General features: G+C 32.7%; 1 protein-coding gene across 1 annotated transcript; it reads right to left on the reverse strand.

Annotated features, from left to right (window-relative positions):
* Nucleotides 1-3,505: 3,505 nt before the first annotated feature.
* Nucleotides 3,506-3,958, reverse strand: LOC139849197 (uncharacterized mitochondrial protein AtMg00860-like). The gene has a single exon (XM_071838859.1). It carries the CDS (start codon nt 3,956-3,958, stop codon nt 3,506-3,508), a length of 453 nt encoding a protein of 150 aa, XP_071694960.1.
* Between the last annotated feature and the right edge of the window lie 18,820 nt (nt 3,959-22,778).

Here is a 22,778-nt window from a genome sequence, read left to right on the forward strand (position 1 = left end):
ACCCAAGTTGACCGGCGATTCACGAACGTTGCAAAATTATAAAAACTACATGTTGTGGTATATATATAGACATATATATATGGTTGACATAAGATTATGATGAGTAAGTATCTCACTAAGTATATTAACAATGTGTGATATACATAAGAAATGAGATTACTAAGTTAAGAAACTCGAAATGATATATATAACGATTATCGTTATGATAACGTCTACTAAATACATATGTATCATATTAAGATATTGATACACTATATTTAACATGATAAAATGATATTTAAATATATCATTAAGTGTGTTAACAATGAACTACATATGTAAAAACAAGACTACTAACTCAAGAATTACGAAACGAGACTTATATGTAACGATTATCGTTGTAACGACAATTAAATGTATATATATCATATTAAGATATATTAATATATCATAATATCATGATCATATAATAATATAACATCTCATTAGATATAATAAACATTGGGTTAACAACATTTAACAAGATCGTTAACTTAAAGGTTTCAAATCAACATTTACATGTAACGACTAACGATGACTTAACGACTCAATTAAAATGTATATACATGTAGTGTTTTAATATGTATTCATACACTTTTGAAAGACTTCAAGACACATATCAAAGTACTTCTACTTAACAAAAATGCTTACAATTACATCCTCGTTCAGTTTCATCAACAATTCTACTCGTATGCACCCGTATTCGTACTCGTACAATACACAGCTTTTAGATGTATGTACTATTGGTATATACACTCCAATGATCAGCTCTTAGCAGCCTATGTGAGTCACCTAACACATGTGGGAACCATCATTTGGTAACTAGCATGAAATATCTCATAAAATTGCAAAAATATATTTACTTTGAGTTGTGTACTAGCTTGAGACGTGTATACACTGGGTCATGGATTGATTCAAGATAATATATATCGATTTATTTCTGTACATCTAACTGTGGACAACTAGTTGTAGGTTACTAATGAGTACAGCTGACTTAATACACTCAAATCTTTAAAACATAATAAAAATGGTTGTAATTATATTTTGATCATACTTTGATATATATGCACATATTTGTATAGGTTCGTGAATGGATCCGTGGCCAAGTCTTATTTTCGAGGAAGGAAATATCTGTGAAAGTGAGTTATAGTCCCACTTTTAAAATCTAATATTTTTGGGATGAGAATACATGCAGGTTTTATAAATGATTTACAAAATAGACACAAGTACGTGAAACTATATTCTATGGTTGAATTATCGAAATCGAATATGCCCCTTTTTATTAAGTCTGGTAATCTAAGAATTAGGGAACAGACACCCTAATTGATGCGAATCCTAAAGATAGATCTATTGGGCCTAACAAACCCCATCCAAAGTACCGGATGCTTTAGTACTTCGAAATTTATATCATATTCGAAAGGTGTCCCGGAATGATGGGGATATTCTTATATATGCATCTTGTTAATGTCGGTTACCAGGTGTTCACCATATGAATGATTTTTATCTCTATGTATGGGATGTGTATTGAAATATGAAATCTTGTGGTCTATTGTTACAATTTGATATATATAGGTTAAACCTATAACTCACCAACATTTTTGTTGACGTATAAAGCATGTTTATTCTCATGTGAATACTAAGAGCTTCCGATGTTGCATACTAAAATAAGGACAAGAATTGGAGTCCATGTTTGTATGATATTGTTTAAAAACTGCATTCAAGAAATATATGTCGATGTAATATATTTCTATTGTAAACCATTATGTAATGGTCGTGTGTAAACAGTATATTTTAGATTATCATTATTTGATAATCTACGTAATGTTTTTTTAAAACCTTTATTGATAAAATAAAGGTTATGGTTGTTTTAAAAATGAATGCAGTCTTTGAAAAACGTCTCATATAGAGGTCAAAACCTCGCAACAAAATCAATTAATATGGAACGTTTATAATCAATATGAACGGGACATTTCAGGTGTAACTTCAATTGGGACACATGAAAAACATTGTGAATCTATGTATTATCAGGTAATTTCAATTTGTATGCCACATGTCCAATTCGTTCAATAATCAAAAATGGCCCGTAATATTTTGGGGATAACTTGCAGTATTTTTGTGTTCGCAGAGTTAATTGTCAGTGTGGTTGCAGCTTCACATATGCCCAATCATTCACCTTAAATTCACGGTCAGTTCGGTGTTTATCAGCTTGAGCTTTCATTCGATCTTATGCCCTTTTCAAGTGAAATTTTAGGGTTTGAATTACACTTTCTCGTGCAGTCATTGACCGATCTACAGCCGCAACTCTGCTCTCTCCTAGATTATAAGCGATTGGTGTTGGTGCAGGTTGTCCATACACAATTTCAAATGGTGTGGCTTGAATGGAAGAATGGAAACTGGTGTTATACCAGAATTCAGCTAAAGGAAGCCATTTGACCCAATCTTTGGGTTTATCATGGTCATACAGCAGTAGGTAACAACCCAAACTACGGTTCACTACTTTAGTTTGGCCGTCGGACTGTGGATGGTAAGTTGTTGATAACTGTATGCTGACTTTTAAAAGCTTGAATAACTCTTTCCAAAACACACTGGTAAACAGTTTATCTCGATCACTTACAATAGTTTTTGGTAGACCATGTAAGAAATAGATATTTTCCAAGAAAACTTGAGCTACTGTATCAGCAGTGAAGGGATGAGCAAGTGGTAAGGAGTGAGCATACTTGCAAAGACGATCGACTACCACATATATCACAGTTTTGCCTTGTGAATTGGGTAATGACTCAATAAAATCCATGGATATATCCGACCATATTTGAGTTGAAATGGTTAATGGTTGGAGCAAGCCCGGGTACTTGTTGAGATCAGGTTTGCACTTTTGACATACTACACACTCTCGAATGTATTCCTTTACTTGTTTTTTGAGCTTCTTCGAGTAATAACATTGTGCTATTTTTTGTGCAGTAACATCAACACCAGAATGCCCCCCAACCGAATCGTCATGGAAGTGTTTAATGATGTTCAAGCGTTGCTGTGCATTGGCCCCCACGACTCTTTTATTTTTCCTTAATAATTCACCATTTTGTAGTTTGTAATGCTTAACACTTCGACTGTTGGGATTGTTCTGTAATTGGCTAGTAAGTGGTTGTAAGTCGATATCATTGGTCACACTTTCTTGTACTTGTTGATGGAAAGTAGCATAAATCGTAGTAGCATGCAGAGTATACAACTGTGTGGCCCCTTCCATCCTTGACAAAGCATCAGCAGCCCCATTCTCAACCCCTTTTTTATATGTAATTTCAAAATCCAACCCAAGTAGCTTAGGTAACCAACGCATTTGAGTAGGAGTGGTAATGCGTTGATCCAATAAGTGCTTCAAACTCACATGATCCGTTTTAATTTTGAAGTGACGATCCAACAAGTATCCATACCACTTATCCAAGGCTAAAATGACAGCTAAAAATTCTTTTTCGTACGTAGATAAACTTTGATGCTATTTAGATAATGTTCTGCTCATGTAAGCGATGAGAAGTCCCTCTTGTTGCAATACAGCTCCAATGCCTATACCCGAAGCATCCATCTTGATGGTAAATTCCTTTGTAAGATCTGGTAGTGCTAATACCGGGGCTTGAATCATTTGTTGCTTTAGTTTATTGAAAGCTATGGAAGCATCTTCGGACCATTTGAAAGAGTCTTTTTTCAATAACTGAGTAAGTGGGGAACTAATAGAAGCATAACCTTGTATGAATCTTCTATAGTACCCGGCCAAACCCAAAAACCCACGTAGTTGTTTGAGTATCTTTGGTTCGGGCCAATTATCCATTGCCTCTATTTTGGATGGATCAGTTGCTACACCCTTAGCCGATATGACATGCCCGAGATACTCTACTTGTGAGGTAGCAAACAAACATTTTGACATCTTGGCAAACAAAGTGTGTTTCCTCATTTCATTCAAAACTAACCTCAAATGGTACACATGCTATTCAATGCTTGTGTTATACACAAGTATATTATCAAAAAAGACTAAGGTGAACTTTCTTAAGTTCGGCTTGAAAATATCATTCATGAGGGCTTGAAAAGTAGCCGAAGCATTTGTTAATCCAAAGAGCATGACCAAAAATTCGTAATGGCCCTCGTGGGTTCTAAAGTCGTCTTAGCAATATCGTCTTCAAACATACATATTTGGTGGTATCCGGATCTTAGATCCAATTTAGAATACACACTTGACCAGTGTAACTCATCAATGAGCTCCTCAATGATTGGTATAGGAAATTGATCCTTAATGGTTTTAGAATTGAGTTGCCTATAGTCAACACACATACGCCACGACCCGTCTTTCTTTTTAACCATCACTATGGGTGAAGAAAAGGGACTTTGACTTGGTCTAATTACCCCCGTGGTTAACAATTCTTTCACCATTTTTCTAATGCATCCTTTTGGTTTAGAGGGTGACTATAGGGTCTTATATTTATTGGTTGGCTGCCCATTTCCAAAACAATCCTATGATCATATGATAGTTTTGGTGGCAATTAAGTTGGTACCTCAAACACATCATGATACTCTAGTAACAAATCATTAAGTATGGGTGATAATGCTAAAAACGAACATATATTTCATAGCATTATCCCTCAAGAAAGTCAAGCTTTTAGTTGCAATTGTTCTATTTACTAGTGATATTCGTTTAAATAATAAAAGGTGAAGACAAAAGACAGATGCGATGAATTGAAGACGCAAAAGACCAAAAAGCTCAAAAGTACAAAGTACAATCAAAGTGGTTCCAATTATTGATGAGAAACGTCTCAAAATTACAAGAGTACAAGCCAAAAAACGCAAAGTACAAGATATTAAATTATACGAAAGGACGTTCAAAAATCCGGAACCGAGACATGAACCAGCTTTCAACGTACAACGCAACGGATCGGAAATTATATATTAATTATGTATATAAATATAATATAATATATAATTAATTATATAAATTATATATTTATATTATATTTATAATAAAATCCGTCGGCAGACTAAGATCCAAACTTGGGTGAGCTGGAATCCACAGCTCCGCACTCGCGGAGCTTTGAAGACCAAAATGCACCGCACTCGCGGAGCACTCTCTACCTATAAAAGAACATGCATTTTGACGATTTATATATACCTTTTATATTTTATATATATTTTTCTTTCCCCATTTTTATGTATCAAGTATCACTCCAAATCGTAATCTCAATTTGTAATTTTAATTTTAAGTTAGTGATAATAATAAGGATCGATTAGTCGAATGTTTTAAGGTTTTGTAAGTCGAAACTCTGTCCGTGTACCACTACGCTAATAACACCCACTGTAAGTTATGTTTATGTTATTTTCATTAATGTCTCGTAGCAAGTTATTATTATGCTTATTTAATGCCGAAGTAATCATGATGTTGGGCTAAATACTAAAATTGGGTAATTGAGCTTTGTACCATAATTGGGGTTTGGACAAAAGAACGACACTTGTGAAAATTAGACTATGGGCAATTAATGGGCTTTATATTTGTTTAACTAAATAAAAGTTTGTTAATTTTAATATAAATATTTACAATTGGACATACCTATAAATAACCATATACACTCAATCGAACACGATGGGCAGGATATTTATATGTACGAATAATCGTTCATTTAACCGGACACGGGAATGGATTAATAGTTAATAGACTTATTAAAACAAGGGTGAAATTATGTACAAGGACAGTTGGCATAATTGTTAACAAAGTATTAAAACCTTGGGTTACACGCAGTCGACATCCTGGTGTAATTATTAAACAAAGTATTAAAACCTTGTTACAGTTTAAGTCCCCAATTAGTTGGAATATTTAACTTCGGATATAAGGATAATTTGACGAGGACACTTGCACTTTATATTTATGACTGATGGACTGTTATGGACAAAAACCAAACGGACATATTAAATAATCCAGGACAAAGAACAATTAACCCATGGGAATAAACTAAAATCAACACGTCAAACATCATGATTACGGAAGTTTAAATAAGCATAATTCCTTTATTTTCATATTTAATTGCACTTCTAATTATCACATTTTTATTTATTGTCATTGTATTTAATTGCACTTTTAATTATCGCACTTTTTAATTATCGCAATTTTATTTCATCGCACTTTTATTTATTGCAATTTCATTATCGTTATTTATTTTACGCTTTAAATTAAGTCTTTTATTTATTTAATATTTTACATTAGGTTTTAACTGCGACTAAAGTTTTAAAATCGACAAACCGGTCATTAAACGGTAAAAACCCCCTTTTTATAATAATATTATTACTTATATATATTTGTATTTTTATAAGATAAAACTAATATAGCGTTAAGCTTTGTTTAAAAGATTTCCCTGTGGAACGAACCGGACTTACTAAAAACTACACTACTGTACGATTAGGTACACTGCCTATAAGTGTTGTAGCAAGGTTTAGGTATATCCATTCTATAAATAAATAATTATCTTGTGTAAAATTGTATCATATTTAATAGTATTTCCTAGTAAAATATAAGCTATTTCATATACGCCTCGCATAACATCAAGTATTTTTGGCGCCGCTGCCGGGGAACTTAAACGCCGAAAGCGCAACGCTAAAAATAAGAAAAAAAAAGTTTTTATAAAATTTTTTGTTAAGTTCTTTTTATAAAAATATAAGTTTTAAAAATAATAAAAATATAAAAATACAAAAAGAAAAAAATATATATTTATATTTTTAAGAGTTTATAATATTTATAAAGTAAATAAGTATTTTTATTTTAGTTTTAAAATTAAATTTTTATTTAAGTTATATTTATATTTTATAAAACAAAAAAACTGAAAAATAAAAAAATAAAAAAAATCTTATCCTGCATAAAAATTGGACCTATCTCAGCTGAAACTGAACCCTCCGCGACTCGCGGAGCTTTTGAACTGGACCATACCGCACTCGCGGAGGTCCTCTGACAGGTCAAACCTGGTATTCATCTAATGCGAAATTAGGGTTTAATTATATTAATATTAATATTAATTAGGTTTTAATTTTAAATTAATTAGTTTTAGTTTTTATTTAATTTGTATTTTTAAGTTATATTAAGTTTTATTAAATATAAAAAATTAATATTTTTATATAAAAATAATATTTTTATAAAAATTGTACTTTTTACAACTTTTAGTATATTTTTTATATTTTGTATCTTTTTATTCGTTTTAGCGTAATTTTTGTATTTTTCGCTCGTATTTAGTTTTAAGTCATAGTTTTTGCCATAGTTATTTTTACTTCTAGATTTTTAGGCTTTGCCGTAAAATCCCTTAAGTGCTTTTTCTTTAGACTAAGATTTAGGTGCTTTAGAATTTTGCGACGCCTTTTTAAGTTTTAGTTCCTTTTTAAGTTATTGCCATTTGGGATATAGTATTTCTTTTAAGCTTTAATATTTTTAGACGCAACTTTTAATTTTTAGTTTTTAGTGCCTTTTTTAAGTTTAGACGCGCTACTTTCTTATTTTTATTTTTCGACGGCTATTATTTTTCACCTTTTTATTTTTTCGACGTTTTTCGACGCGCTCTTTTTCTTTCTTATTTCTCGCCATTCTAGTTTTTAGGACTTAGAATTTTCTCTATTTCTTATCTAATATTTCTTTAAATTTCAAACAAAAAATTGTTTTAAGTGGTTAAATTGATAGACATCAAACTTTTCTGGTTCGTAGTAATAGTTGGATTTGTACGTGGACCGGGTTATTGGAGCCAAACAATACTCAATTATATTGAGACCAAACGAATCCTGCCCCTCTGCTGCATCTTTTGGCTATTCGAAACGTGAGCAAAATCAGAAAAGTCTATTAATTGGATAACTTATATAATTTTTCTTTCTTTTTAAAAAAACTAATAGGATATTCAGTGAATGAACCGAGCAAAACGTTCACCACCTTTTGTACGTTCACCACCTGTAACTCGATCAAGACATCTAGTAAATATTGTTGCCGTTGATTTTTCTTTAGAATCGTCATCCAGTCGACCAACTACTCCAATTCAAATTTCCGATAATCCATTTTTTGAACCCGACCTCACAATTGAGAATCCGGAGAATATTCAGGGACGATTTCGAGATCCTGAACCACTAATCTTTCCTCCGGAACCACCAATCATTCAAACAGAGATTGTTGAGAAACCAACCATTAAATCAGAATCCTCTATTGATTCAGATTCAACAAATTCAATCATGGAAAATCTGGAACCTCTAAGTATGGAAGACCGAATGAGAGCTAAACGCACTGGCCAAGGTCACGCAATTACTCAACCAGACATAAATGCGCCAGATTATGAAATCAAAGGACAAATTCTACACATGGTGACTAATCAATGCCAATTTAGTGGTGCGCCGAAGGAAGATCCAAATGAACATCTTCGTACCTTTAATAGGATCTGCACTCTATTTAAAATAAGAGAAGTTGAAGATGAACAGATATATCTCATGTTATTTCCCTGGACTTTAAAGGGAGAAGCCAAAGATTGGTTAGAATCGTTACCTGAAGGGGCGATTGATATATGGGACGTTTTAGTTGAAAAATTTCTTAAACAATTCTTTTCGGCATCTAAAGCTGTAAGACTTCAAGGAGAAATTGTTACGTTCACACAGAAGCTAAATGAAATTCTATATGAGGTGTGGACACGATTTGGAAAGTTATTGAGAGGATGTCCGCAACATAGTTTAGACACTTGTCAAATAGTACAAATATTCTACCAAGGATGCGACATCAGTACAAGGAAAGACATAGACATAGCAGCTGGTGGTTCCATTATGAAGAAAACAGAAACTGATGCTTATAAAATTATTGATAACACTGCTTCCCACTCACATGAGTGGCACCAAGAAAAAGATATCGTTAGATCATCTAAAGCAGCTAGAGCCGATTCTAGCCATGACTTAGATTCCATTTCTGCAAAGATAGATGCTGTCGAGAGACGAATGGAAAAGATGACTAAGGATATACACTCAATACGAATTAGTTGTGAGCAGTGTGGAGGACCACATTTGACAAAAGATTGTCTCAGTATTGAACTAACAATGGAACAAAGAGAGAATGTTTCATACATAAACCAAAGGCCTGGAAATAATTATCAGAATAATTATCAACCGCCAAGACCAATCTACAATCAAAATCAGAATTATAATCGAAATGTTCCATACAACAACCAACAAGGTCCTAGCAATCAACAAGTATCCAATAATACTTACAATTAGTAAAGACCTAATTTTCAAAACAAACCACCACAAACCGATGATAAAAAGCCAAATTTAGAAGATATGATGACGAAGCTAGTTGAATCTCAAACGCAGTTTTTCACATCTCAGAAACAAACCAATGAACAAAATGCTCAAGTATTTAGAAATCAACAAACTTCTATTCAAAATTTGGAACAAGAAGTAAGTAACCTAGCAAGGTTAATAGGTGAAAGAAAACCGGAAAGTCTACCTAGTGATACAAATGCTAACCCCCGGAATAAAACAGCTAAAGCCATTACCACAAGAAGTGGTATTACACTTAAACCACCTGAAATACCTGTAATTTCTGATGAAGCTATTCCTACTCCACAAGAACCACAACCTGAACAAGATAAGGAAAAAGAACCGGTAGTTGAAAAGGTTAATGAAGATAACACAGTTAAGGCTAAACCTTATGTTAAACCATATCAACCACCACTTCCTTACCCGAGTAAAATGAGAAAAGAGAGACTTGAAGCCGAGCAATCCAAATTCTTGGATATGTTTAAACAAATAAATGTCAATCTTCCTTTCATTGATGTGATTTCAGGAATGCCTAGATATGCTAAATTTCTGAAAGATCTAATCACGAATAGAAAGAAAATGGAAGAACTCTCGGCTGTTACTATGAATGCTAATTGTTCTGCAGTGCTGTTGAATAAGATACCAGAAAAATTATCAGATCCAGGAAGTTTCACAATTCCATGTTTTCTGGGTAGTCTTAGTTCAATAGAACCATTGGCAGACTTAGGTGCTAGTATAAATTTAATGCCGTATTAACTATACGCTAAACTAGACCTTGGAGAATTGAAACCAACAAGAATAAGTATACAACTAGCTGATAGATCAATAAAATATCCTAGAGAAATAATGAAGAACTTGCTAGTTAAAGTTGGTACTTTAGTATTTCCAGTAGATTTTGTTGTTCTGGACATGGAAGAAGATTCTCAAGTTCCTCTCATATTAGGAAGACCATTCTTAAACACGGCTAAAGCAATGATAGACGTGTTTGGTAAGAAACTGACCCTAAGTATAGAGGACGAGAGTGTTACCTTTTCAGTTGATAGAGTAATGCAGCAACCACAATCTGCAGATGATACATGCTATTATATTCAAACTATAGATTCACATGCAGAATTGTTAGAAGAATTTCCAGAATTACAAGGAACATGAGAATGTTCTTTAGGAGAAGGTACTGAACCAATTGATGAAACTGAAATGTTAGCAACACTTATGGCTAATGGATATGAACCAACAACAGAAGAAATTCAAATGTTAAAAGAAGAAGACAGATATCGATATAAATCATCGATAGAAGAACCACCGACATTAGAGTTAAAGCCACTTCCAAACCATTTGGAATATGCTTATTTACATGGTGAATCTGAATTACCTGTAATAATATCATATTCTCTTACTGAAAATGAAAAATCTCAACTTATTTCTGTGTTAAAAGCTCATAAACCAGCTATTGCATGGAAGATTCATGACATTAAAGGAATAAGTCCTTCGTATTGCACACATAAAATCCTTATGGAAGAAGGTCATAAAACATATGTGCAACGTCAAAGAAGACTAAATCCTAATATGTAAGAAGTTGTTAAGAAAGAAATTATTAAACTGCTTGATGCAGGTTTAATTAATCCAATCTCTGCTAGTCCATGGGTAAGCCCAGTTCAATGCGTGCCTAAAAAGGGTGGCATGACTGTCGTTACAAATGAGAAAAATGAGCTTATTCCTACTAGGACTGTAACAGGATGGCGTGTTTGTATTGATTATAGAAAATTAAATGACGCCACCAGAAAAGATCACTTTCCCTTACCTTTTATTGATCAAATGTTGGAAAGATTAGCCGGAAATAGTTACTATTGTTTTCTTGATAGTTTTTCCGGATATTTTCAAATTTCAATAGCACCCGAGGATCAAGAGAAAACCACATTCACGTGCCCTTATGGTACTTTTGCTTACAAACGCATGCCATTTGGACTTTGCAATGCCCCTGCAACCTTTCAAAGGTGCATGATGGCGATTTTTCACAACATGATAGAAGAATGCATGGAAGTTTTCATGGATAACTTTTCAGTCTTTGGTGATACTTTTGAAACATGTCTAGTTAATCTTGAACGAATGCTTATTAGATGTGAACAATCAAATCTAGTTCTTAATTGGGAGAAATGCCATTTCATGGTGAAAGAAGGCATCGTTCTTGGTCATAAAATTTCAAAAGAAGGAATTGAAGTGGATAGAGCTAAAGTAGATGTAATTGCTAAACTTCCACATCCCACCAATGTTAGAGGAGTTAGGAGTTTTCTAGGGCATGCCAGTTTTTACCGACGTTTCATAAAAGATTTTTCTAAAATTGCCACTTCTATGAATAAACTCCTAGAAAAGGATGCTCCATTCATCTTTTCAGATGAATGCATCAAATCTTTTAATATTCTTAAAGAAAAACTCACTAATGCGACGATCATGATAACTCCAAATTGGAATCTACCGTTTGAACTAATGTGCGATGCAAGTGATTTTGCAATGGGAGCCGTTTTAGGACAAAGGATTGAAAAACAATTTCAACCTATATATTATGCTAGTAAAATGTTACAAGGAGCACAAACAAATTACACAACTACTGAAAAAGAACTCCTTGCTATTGTCTTTGCTTTTGACAAATTTCGATCATATCTCGTTCTAGCTAAAAAGTTAGTCTATACCGACCATTCTGCTCTTAGATACCTATTTTCGAAACAAGATGCTAAACCAAGATTAATCTGTTGGATCTTACTCTTACAAGAGTTCGATATTGAAATCCGAGATAAAAAGGGAGCAGAAAATCTCGCAGCTGATCATCTTTCTCGTCTTGAAAATCATGAATTAGAAGTTCTAAATGAATCGGCCATACAAGACAACTTTCCTGATGAATATCTATTGAAGATAGATTATAATAAAATTCCATGGTTTGCAGACTATGCAAACTACTTAGTATATGGATTCCTTGAAAAAGGATTATCGTACCAAAAATGAAAGAAATTCTTTAGTGATATAAAACACTATTTCTGGGAAGATCCACATTTGTTTAAAACTTGTCCAGATGGAATAATACGCCGATGTGTATTCGGAGATGAAGCTAGTAAAATTTTAAACCATTGTCACACAGGACCAATAGGAGGGCATTATGGGCCTCAACTCACAGCAAGAAAAGTTTATGATGCTGGATTCTATTGGCCTACAATTTACAAAGACGCACACCTTCTTTGCAAATCCTGTGATGCATGTCAAAGGGCCGAAAAATAAGTCAACGTGATGAAATGCCACAAAATGTCATTCAAGTATGTGAAGTATTTGACATTTGGGGTATTGACTTTATGGGTCCATTTTCAAAATCTCATAATAATCTCTACTTTCTCGTAGCCATTGATTATGTATCTAAATGGGCGGAAGCACAAGCTCTCCCAACTAACGATGCACGAGTTGTAGTCAACTTTTTAAAACATCTTTTTGCAAGGTTTGGAACACCGAAAGCTTTAATAAGTGATCGGGGAACTCATTTCTGTAATAACCAACTTGAGAAAGTGCTCAAAAGATATGGAGTAACTCATAAAATCTCCACCGCATATCATCCACAGACAAGTGGACAATTTGAAAATACCAACCGAGCTTTAAAACGTATTCTAGAAAAAACCGTAGGATCAAATCCGAAGGAATGGTACATAAAATTGGAGGATGCACACTGGGCTTTTAGAACAGCCTACAAAACTCCAATTGGAACCACACCTTTTAAACTCATTTACGAAAAAGCATGTCATCTTCCAGTAGAAATTGAACATAAAGTATTTTGGGCTTTGAAGACATGTAATCTTGATTTACATGAAGCTGAACGTCTACGATTAAGTAAACTAAACGAATTAGAAGAATTAAGACATGAAGCATACGAAAATTCGTTAATCTATAAGGAAAGAACGAAGAAATGGCATGATAAAAGAATCAGAAGTTCAAAAGAATTTAAAGAAGGAGACATAGTTCTTCTTTTCAATTCACGATTCAAGCTATTTCCTGGAAAATTGAAATCAAGATGGTCTGGACCATTCTAAGTCAAAAGAGTTTTCCCATACGGAACAATAGAATTAATAAATTCAAATGGGATTGAATTTAAGGTTAATGGTCACAGAGTTAAACATTACATAGATAGTCCAATGGAAGTTGACAACGAAGTTAATCACAATTTCGATACCACAGCTAACTAAGTGTGGGGAGAATCAAGTCTTTAAAGGATAAAATGTATTTCTGTTAGAGTTAGATTTTCTGTTTTCGTGTAGTTCTCGGAAATGGAACTGGAATGGTCTTTCCTTAGCAGACCCTAAAGAACTAGTCTTCTCCCCCCATTCTGAATTTTTATTTTTTTTAGGTTTTACGAGATGAAGACTTCCTGTGAATTAAACCATGGTCTAATGCTACACGCTTTGATCTCTAAACGTAATAATGACACACTTCCAAGTGAAATAGTATCATTAATCAGAGGTAAATTGGACGGAGTAAGAAAAGAATCCAGAAACGAAAATAATAAGTTACAGTTTGGTAAAGGAAAATCAACATCCGCAGCGAAAAGAAGAGCACGACACCTTGAAAGATGTCACAAATGCGGAAAATGGTCACACGAAGGTAAATGTTCAAATAATCAAACCTATTCAAATACCGAATTTGTTACTTTATGCAGAGATGGACCGTTCATATGTTTAGAAGAAAAAACGTTAAATGCTCGAGGTTTCGCCTATGTAGCTATGGAAAACCAATTAGTACGACTATCTTATGAGTGGGCTAAAGCATATCACTAAGAATACTATCTCACAGGTAAGTTTGTACAGTTTTCAGTTTTTAGTTTTTATTTTTATTTTTATTTTTAACCTTTTGATAATAAACGCTAATTTGTTCGCTATAAAGTATTAAATTGGTATTCGATAAAATTAGGTATGCATGACCGAAATTATTGATATCATACAAAAATTTATTACATCACTGCGAAATTTACCGTTTATTCTTAAGGTATAAATATCTTTAATCAATCAACCCAAAATATTTCAAAAATTCGTCATGAGTTAAATTAGGTCGTTGAACCGAAATTACATTACCGAAAAGAGGGGCGTATATTTTTGATAATATTTGATTGATTAAAGTGGAATAAAAGACCAAAAAGATTTTTAATTTTATTTTTGCTTTGTTTTTAAAATTAATATTAAAATAATATTGTAAACTTGTTAAAATTAATATATATTTAAAATTGTAAATATTTGAAAAATTAATATTTTTAATATAAATTTGTATGAAAACAAAAATATAATTTAAGTTTGGTGTGAATTTTTAATATGAATTTTTAATTTTATGCATTTTAAATTTAAGTTTGGTGTAAATTTAAAAACAAAAATTTACTTTATTTTGCTAAGTTAAAAATATGATTTTTAAAATTCGTCGTGAGTTGAAGACTAGGTCGTTGAACCGAAATTGCTTTACCCGAGGGAGGGACGAGAAATTTTATTATCATTATTTTTAATCTTATTGAACTAAAGTATGCCAAAAACAGTAAAAACCCCAAAAATCTTTGCTTTTAAAACAATGTTTTGAAATGACGAAATTTTAAAATTTTGTCGAGGGACGGACTAGAACATCGTTCCGAAACAACCTCGTCCTAAATAAAAGGAAAAACAAAATTTTAAATTTAATTTATGTTTTGATAGTATAAGGTTTTATATAAAAAAAATAAAAAAATAAAAAAAATAGCCGCAACTCGCGGAGGTTTTGGTGGGACCACCACTGCACTAGCGGAGCTTATAAAATCCAGAAAAAATATATAACTGGTCGAACAGACCAGCTTGTACACCACCCACACCCATTTTCTGCGAAAAACACACACAAAAAATTGCCCAAATTCATGATTTTTCACCATTTTTCAGCAAATCTTTCATAAAATCACAATGAGGAGACTATTATCAAGGAATTACTCAAGGAAATCGGTAAATTTCTACACCTAAACACCATTTAATCCGAATTTTTAGTGTTCTTGAACAATTTTATACCTAATTCGATTTTGATGCTTTCTAGTGTAATAATGCTTCAATTATTTGTGTATTATGCTTGTATAACCTAGATTGATGCTATTTAACATGATTAGAAGCTTTGAACTTCAATTTTTGAATAATCTAGGGTTTGTGTTCTTGAACAAAATTAGGGCTTTTTGATATAAACAGGTTATGGCCGAATTTTGTTGTTAGTTTATGCTAAATTGAGTAGTGTAACATGTTTAGGTTGCTAAATGATCAAAACTTTGATCCTAAACATGATTTATGAAGATTAAAGTGGACTTTTTGAACCAAAATTGCATGAACTTGATTTAATTGATATGAATGCCATGAGGAACTTATTTTATTATTATAATGATTGTTTTTGACATGTTTTAAAAGATAAATGCGAAGGATCTTGTATACATTTTTGTAAAAGTATATTTGTAAAAGTGTAGAATTGTTAATATTTTGAAAATGTGTATAGAGTTTAATATGGATTAAACATGTCATTGTAATTATTTAGATTTATGATTTTGCTAAAACTAATGCATATTTGAATGCACAAAAATTGTGTTTATTTTGCAGACTGAAAGGGGTGAATCTTCATCCCAGGCTAGCAATGCTCCTCCGGAAGATGCAGATCAACGGGAAATTAATAACCAATACCGACAAGATATGCCTCACCCAATTGTTTCATATTCATACATTCATGAGGTAGATTTACATCCGAATTTGAGATTTGATAGATATTGGATAGACTATCCAAAATATCAAAAGAACCTGCACAACCTTGTGTCTAATAATGTTGAGGTACCCAGAGTTATAGATTGGGAACCATTAGAGGTAGTGGAATTGGCCGAGCCAATCAGGGAATTACTTACTCAAAGGTATGGTAATTCTACTTTTAGTGATTGGGTACGTTTATTCAACATGCGTAGACCTGTGTATAGAGAATGGTGTATAGAGTTATTATGTACTATTGAAATAAATGATCGGGTAGATACTTTAACCGATCGTAATTTTCTTAGATTTTTATTAGGAGGGGAGATGCGCCATATGTCTTTACTAGATATGGCTCGGGCTTTACGTATATATACGCCCGAGGATCTAGCATCTTATGATTGTCAGAGGTTAATAGTTTATGGTAGGAGGGTGGATGAGAATTTTGATGCGAATGACGTATGGAGTAGGATGACTAGCCATCGCCGATTCCAGGGGGGATTATACTCTTATCTTGATATTGATAGAGCTGAATTAAGAGTAATCCATAGGTTTTTAGCCAATTCGATTACACAACGAGGTAAGAATAAGGAAAAGGTAAATGAACAGGATTTGTTTTACCACATGTGTATTCGAGACCCACAGAGCGCTGTAAGTATACCTTTTTGTGTGGGTTATTATTTATTGACTATGGTTAGGGGTATGAGGCGTGGTAGCATAATAGGAGGTGGTATATTTATTACTTTAATTGCTGAATATCTCGGTGTGGATAGAAGTCGGGGGGGGGGGGGGGGGGGGAATATTAATGGCAGAACCAGAACCCCGCGATAGAATAGATTTGCATGTTTATCATGGTGCTAAGGTCTTAAAAAAACGAAACAACGCGACAGAACGTTATGATGGCAGGCATCCACAGGTTGAGAGAGATCAACAGCAAGGTCAACCGGGAGGGGGTAATCCAATGACGGAAATGCAACTTTTTATGTCTCGACACGAGTATGAAATGGCTAGACAAAAAGCATTTCAAGATTGGCAGTATCATCAAAGCCAAATCATAAGTCATTGTACACACGTAGGTAGAAACTACATTCCTACCGTTATGCCCGAATTTGCTCCTTGGACATTAGAGAGCCGACCACCATATCCTACATATGACCCGGCCCAAGCATTTTACAGCATCTATGGATACGCTTGAGACCCATACTGGAACCATCCTCCTCATCCGTAATTTTCTATTTTTGTTTATTTTATTGTAATGTTACTAATTCTTAATTTTCTTATTTCTTATTTCTTATTTTATTATTATAATAACTTTTATAATTTTCTAACTTTATTAGATTTTAATAATTTTTGAATGTGGTGTGAAAACCCAACTTCAAAAATATGTATATATGTGTTTGTAGTTTATCTCATGTACAAAACAGGGTAAAACAGCGCATTTTCAAAGACTGGCATTAAGTTCAGCAAAAGCTATTAATTTTGACGACGAAACGAAAAAACAAATGTGATGTACCAACAGACAGAATGAACAAATGATGTGCACCATTTATCATTCAGCAAACAAACGCCAATATGTTTGGAAATTTTGGTAAAATTTAATTATTTTTCTACGCTAATCACCCTCAATAATTTAAATTGTTACTAATTTCTTGCAAATGAGGACATTGCAAGATCTTAAGTGTGGGAAGGGGTTAAATTCTTTCGGATTTTTAAAATTTTTAACTTATACACTTGGTTACCATTAAAAATACTAGTAACGCAGTAGTTGTATTAGAATCTAGTGCTCTCTGATAACAAAGAACAGCCATAGTCTTATATACTGACTACCCACTTCTAGTAAAAATTTTCAAAATTTTCAATTAAATGAATTCAAAATCATGTTTATACATATTTATGAACGATAAAACTAGGTGTTAACACCGAAATTATTGTTATCTCGAAAAGGACATAAATTGAGAAACAAACCAAAATGTTAGAATTCATTTAAATTGGAATAGAGGACAATAAAAAGGCAAATAAAAGTGTGGGAAAATTTACCAAGTTATTTAAAACATAAGTCACATATTTTTGTAACAAATAACTGAAGATACTTTTGTTTTGGACGATTTTAATCAGTTTTACCCGATTTACTGTAATATATTTGAAAGAAAGATGGATCTACACGATGAATCAATTCCATCATTAAAAGGAAGTAAAGTCTTCTGAAAAAGAAACGGACTTCTTGATTTAGGTCATGAAGTTGTCGTCCAGACCAGCTGTAGGTTGCCGAAAAATCTAGAAAAATCATCACTAAAATCAGCAGGAAATCCACGAACCTCATCATAAAATAGGGTCGCCAAGTGGTCAGACTTATCCTAACCATGAGAGGATCTGTCTTGTAAAATAGGGAGGACGCCGTGCAAATTAGCTGAATAAGACTAATGAATCAGATCCCCAGAAAGGATAATCTCCTTAAAAGATCAAAAATCAGCTTTTAAGCCTGATATTACTCAATCCTAGAGATGGACCTTAAAGATTGAGAATTACAAACTCATAGAATTCGATGATATCTAAACTCGAGCTTGAACGAGAAAACATTTTGATCAAAATTATAAACCGATTTGTTTTCTGAAAACCCATTTTCAATGCGTTCATTACCATTGAACGTAAAATCCTAGGAATTCACCTGGAATTCATTAGGTCACCTGAACCAAATCGGGTGGAAACCGTAAGAACGGTGGTTGCATAGCATGGTCAAAGACAGGACCTTGTGCCAGACCGAAAAATTATAAGGGTGAGCTTTACTATTGCTCCTACAAAGGATAGTAATTGCATCCGATACGTTATAGACCATAATTAAAAGCATGTCAAGGGACATTGCCTTAACAGTTGCTTGTTCAACGCTTTCCTTTACAACCGGACGGTAGTTTACCGAAAGGTAATATACGGAGCAAGTATACTGGACGTGTTGCTTTCCCAATACAAGGTTAGCAAGTGGGTGACATAAAACCTTAAGTTTTGAGCTAAAAATTTCAAATATGAAACCCACCAAACCCACAAAAAGAATTTGCAAACACCGGTGAAGGGTTATCCCGGAAAACTTATCTAGGGTAAAAGATAGATTTAATTTTCAAAAGATCAAATGTTTTCATAAAGATCCAATTTCCTTAATGGATCTAAACTTTTATAGTCATGTGGGACTTTAAACCACATCGTTACTACCATTGTTTATACCGCCGTATAGAAATCACTGATGTACAAAGTGTGAAGAATAAAGAAGTGATTCTAGTATATTTCAAGACTATATTGCTTGAGGACAAGCAACGCTCAAGTGTGGGAATATTTGATAATGCTAAAAACGAACATATATTTCATAGCATTATCCCTCAAGAAAGACAAGCTTTTAGTTGCAATTGTTCTATTTAATAGTGATATTCGTTTAAATAATAAAAGATGAAGACAAAAGACAGATGCGATGAATTGAAGACGCAAACGACCAAAAAGCTCAAAAGTACAAAGTACAATCAAAGTGGTTCCAATTATTGATGAGAAACGTCTCAAAATTACAAGAGTACAAGCCGCAAAACGCAAAGTACAAGATATTAAATTATACGAAAGGACGTTCGAAAATTCGGAACCGAGACATGAACCAGCTTTCAATGTAAGACGCAACGGATAGAAAATTATAAATTAATTATGTATATAAATATAATATAATATATAATTAATTATATAAATTATATATTTATATTATATTTATAATAAAATCCGTCGGCAGACTAAGATCCAAACTTGGGTGAGCTGAAATCCACAGCTCCGCACTCGCGGAGCTTTGAAGACCAAAATGCAACGCACTCGCGGAGCACTCTCTGCCTATAAAAGAACATGCATTTCGACGATTTATATATACCTTTTATATTTTATATATATTTTTCTTTCCCCATTTTTATGTATCAAGTATCACTCCAAATCGTAATCTCAATTTGTAATTTTAATTTTAAGTTAGTGATAATAATAAGGATCGATTAGTAGAATGTTTTAAGGTTTTGTAAGTCGAAACTCTGTCCGTGTACCACTACGCTAATAACACCCACTGTAAGTTATGTTTATGTTATTTTCATTAATGTCTCATAGCTAAGTTATTATTATGCTTATTTAATGCCGAAGTAATCATGATGTTGGGCTAAATACTAAAATTGGGTAATTGGGCTTTGTACCATAATTGGGGTTTGGACAAAAGAACGACACTTGTGAAAATTAGACTATGGGCTATTAATGGGCTTTATATTTGTTTAACTAAATGATAGTTTGTTAATTTTAATATAAAGATTTACAATTGGACATACCTATAAATAACCCTATACACTCAATCGGACACGATGGGCAGGATATTTATATGTACGAATAATCGTTCATTTAACCGGACACGGGAATGGATTAATAGTTAATAGACTTATTAAAACAAGGGTAAAATTATGTACAAGGACACTTGGCATAATTGTTAACAAAGTATTAAAACCTTGGGTTACACGCAGTCGACATCCTGGTGTAATTATTAAATAAAGTATTAAAACCTTGTTACAGTTTAAGTCCCCAATTAGTTGGAATATTTGACTTCGGATATAAGGATAATTTGACGAGGACACTCGCACTTTATGTTTATGACTGATGGACTGTTATGGACAAAAACCAGACGGACATATTAAATAATCCAGGACAAAGAACAATTAACCCATGGGAATAAACTAAAATCAACACGTCAAACATCATGATTACGGAAGTTTAAATAAGCATAATTCCTTTATTTTCATATTTAATTGCACTTCTAATTATCACATTATTATTTATTGTCATTGTATTTAATTGCACTTTTAATTATCGCACTTTTTAATTATCGCAATTTTATTTCATCGCAATTTTATTTATTGCAATTTCATTATTGTTATTTATTTTACCCTTTAAATTAAGTCTTTTATTTATTTAATATTTTACATTAGGTTTTAACTGCGACTAAAGTTTTAAAATCGACAAACCGGTCATTAAACGGTAAAAACCCCCTTTTTATAATAATAATATTACTTATATATATTTGTATTTTTATAAGATAAAACTAATATAGCGTTAAGCTTTGTTTAAAAGATTTCCCTGTGAAACGAACCGGACTTACTAAAAACTACACTACTGTACGGTTAGGTACACTGCCTATAAGTGTTATAGCAAGGTTTAGGTATATCCATTCTATAAATAAATAAATATCTTGTGTAAAATTGTATCATATTTAATAGTATTTCCTAGTAAAATATAAGCTATTTCATATACGCCTCGCATAACATCAATGAGATATGGTGATAGACCTTCCACCAAAGGTGAAGAGGATTGCTCCACAGAAAATAGTGAAACTGGATAGACACACACATACATGGCATGTAATTAGGCTGCTTGAGTGGACTTCATCATGTTCTTACCATTAGTCAAATGTATGACAGGCCCTTTTCTTCCCTTTAAATCAATCTTTCTGCCCTTATAATGAAATGTCATCTGTAACTTTTCAAAATTCCACACAATATCCCCTATGGTTTCCAACCATTGGATACCCAAAACCATATCACAACCACTGATAGTTAACATAATCATATCACTAGTAAACATTTCATCAAGAATCTTCCATGATAAATTCTTGCAATACCCCATACTCTGAATGCAGATACCTCCTCCGGGTACAAAAACCTTCATAGATGGCCCTTGATTCGACACACAACCTAATCTTTTTGCCATTTCCCAATCAATAAAATTATGTGTGCTCCCCGAATCTATCAAGATGTGCACGGTTTGCTTGTTAACTTGGCCTACAACCCTCATAGTTTGATATGCACTTGTACCCGTAATGGCACTGAGTGAAATGTGAGGAGTGCGTTCTTCCATCAACATAGTACCATTGTCATCACTACTCACTGTTTTTGCTTAAATCACATCAGTATTTCCCTCATCGAATCCAATAATTTCCAATGAATACATTTGGCCTACACATTTATGACCTGGTGCATACCTTTCTTCACAATAAAAACATTGGTTTTTAGCATGTTTCTCCTCTATTTCCTTTTGTGTTAACCTCTTTCTTAGATACACATTTGTATTGGTTATTGATGAAGTGTAAGGCTTATTTGTGAGAGCTAATTGGTTATTAACTGTAGCAGGTTGTTTCAATGTTGTATGAACTGAGTTGTTAGGGGTATAAACATTCCTTTGAGCGTATGAATATGTGTAGTGACCCGAACTTTTCCATGTTTATATATATTAAATGAAATTGATATTACATGATTAAATGTTTCCAATATGTTAAGCAATCAAACTTGTTAAGACTTGATTATTTGAAATGAGTGTCATGTAGACAATTGACCACCCAAGTTGACCGGCGATTCACTAACGTTAAAACTTGTAAAAACTATATTATGATATATATATATATATATATATATATATATATATATATATATATATATATATATATATATATATATATATATATATATATCATAATATTATGATATATATATATATATATATATATATATATATATATATATATATATATATATAACATGATATTATGATAAGTAAGTATATCACTAGGTATATTAACAATGAGTTATATACATAAAAATGAGACTACTAAGTTAAGAAACTCGAAACGATATATATAACGATTATCGTTATAACAACGTCTTACTAAATACATATGTATCATTT

The sequence above is a fragment of the Rutidosis leptorrhynchoides genome, chromosome 5 (genome assembly GCF_046630445.1).
Source record: "Rutidosis leptorrhynchoides isolate AG116_Rl617_1_P2 chromosome 5, CSIRO_AGI_Rlap_v1, whole genome shotgun sequence".
NCBI lineage: Eukaryota > Viridiplantae > Streptophyta > Magnoliopsida > Asterales > Asteraceae > Rutidosis > Rutidosis leptorrhynchoides.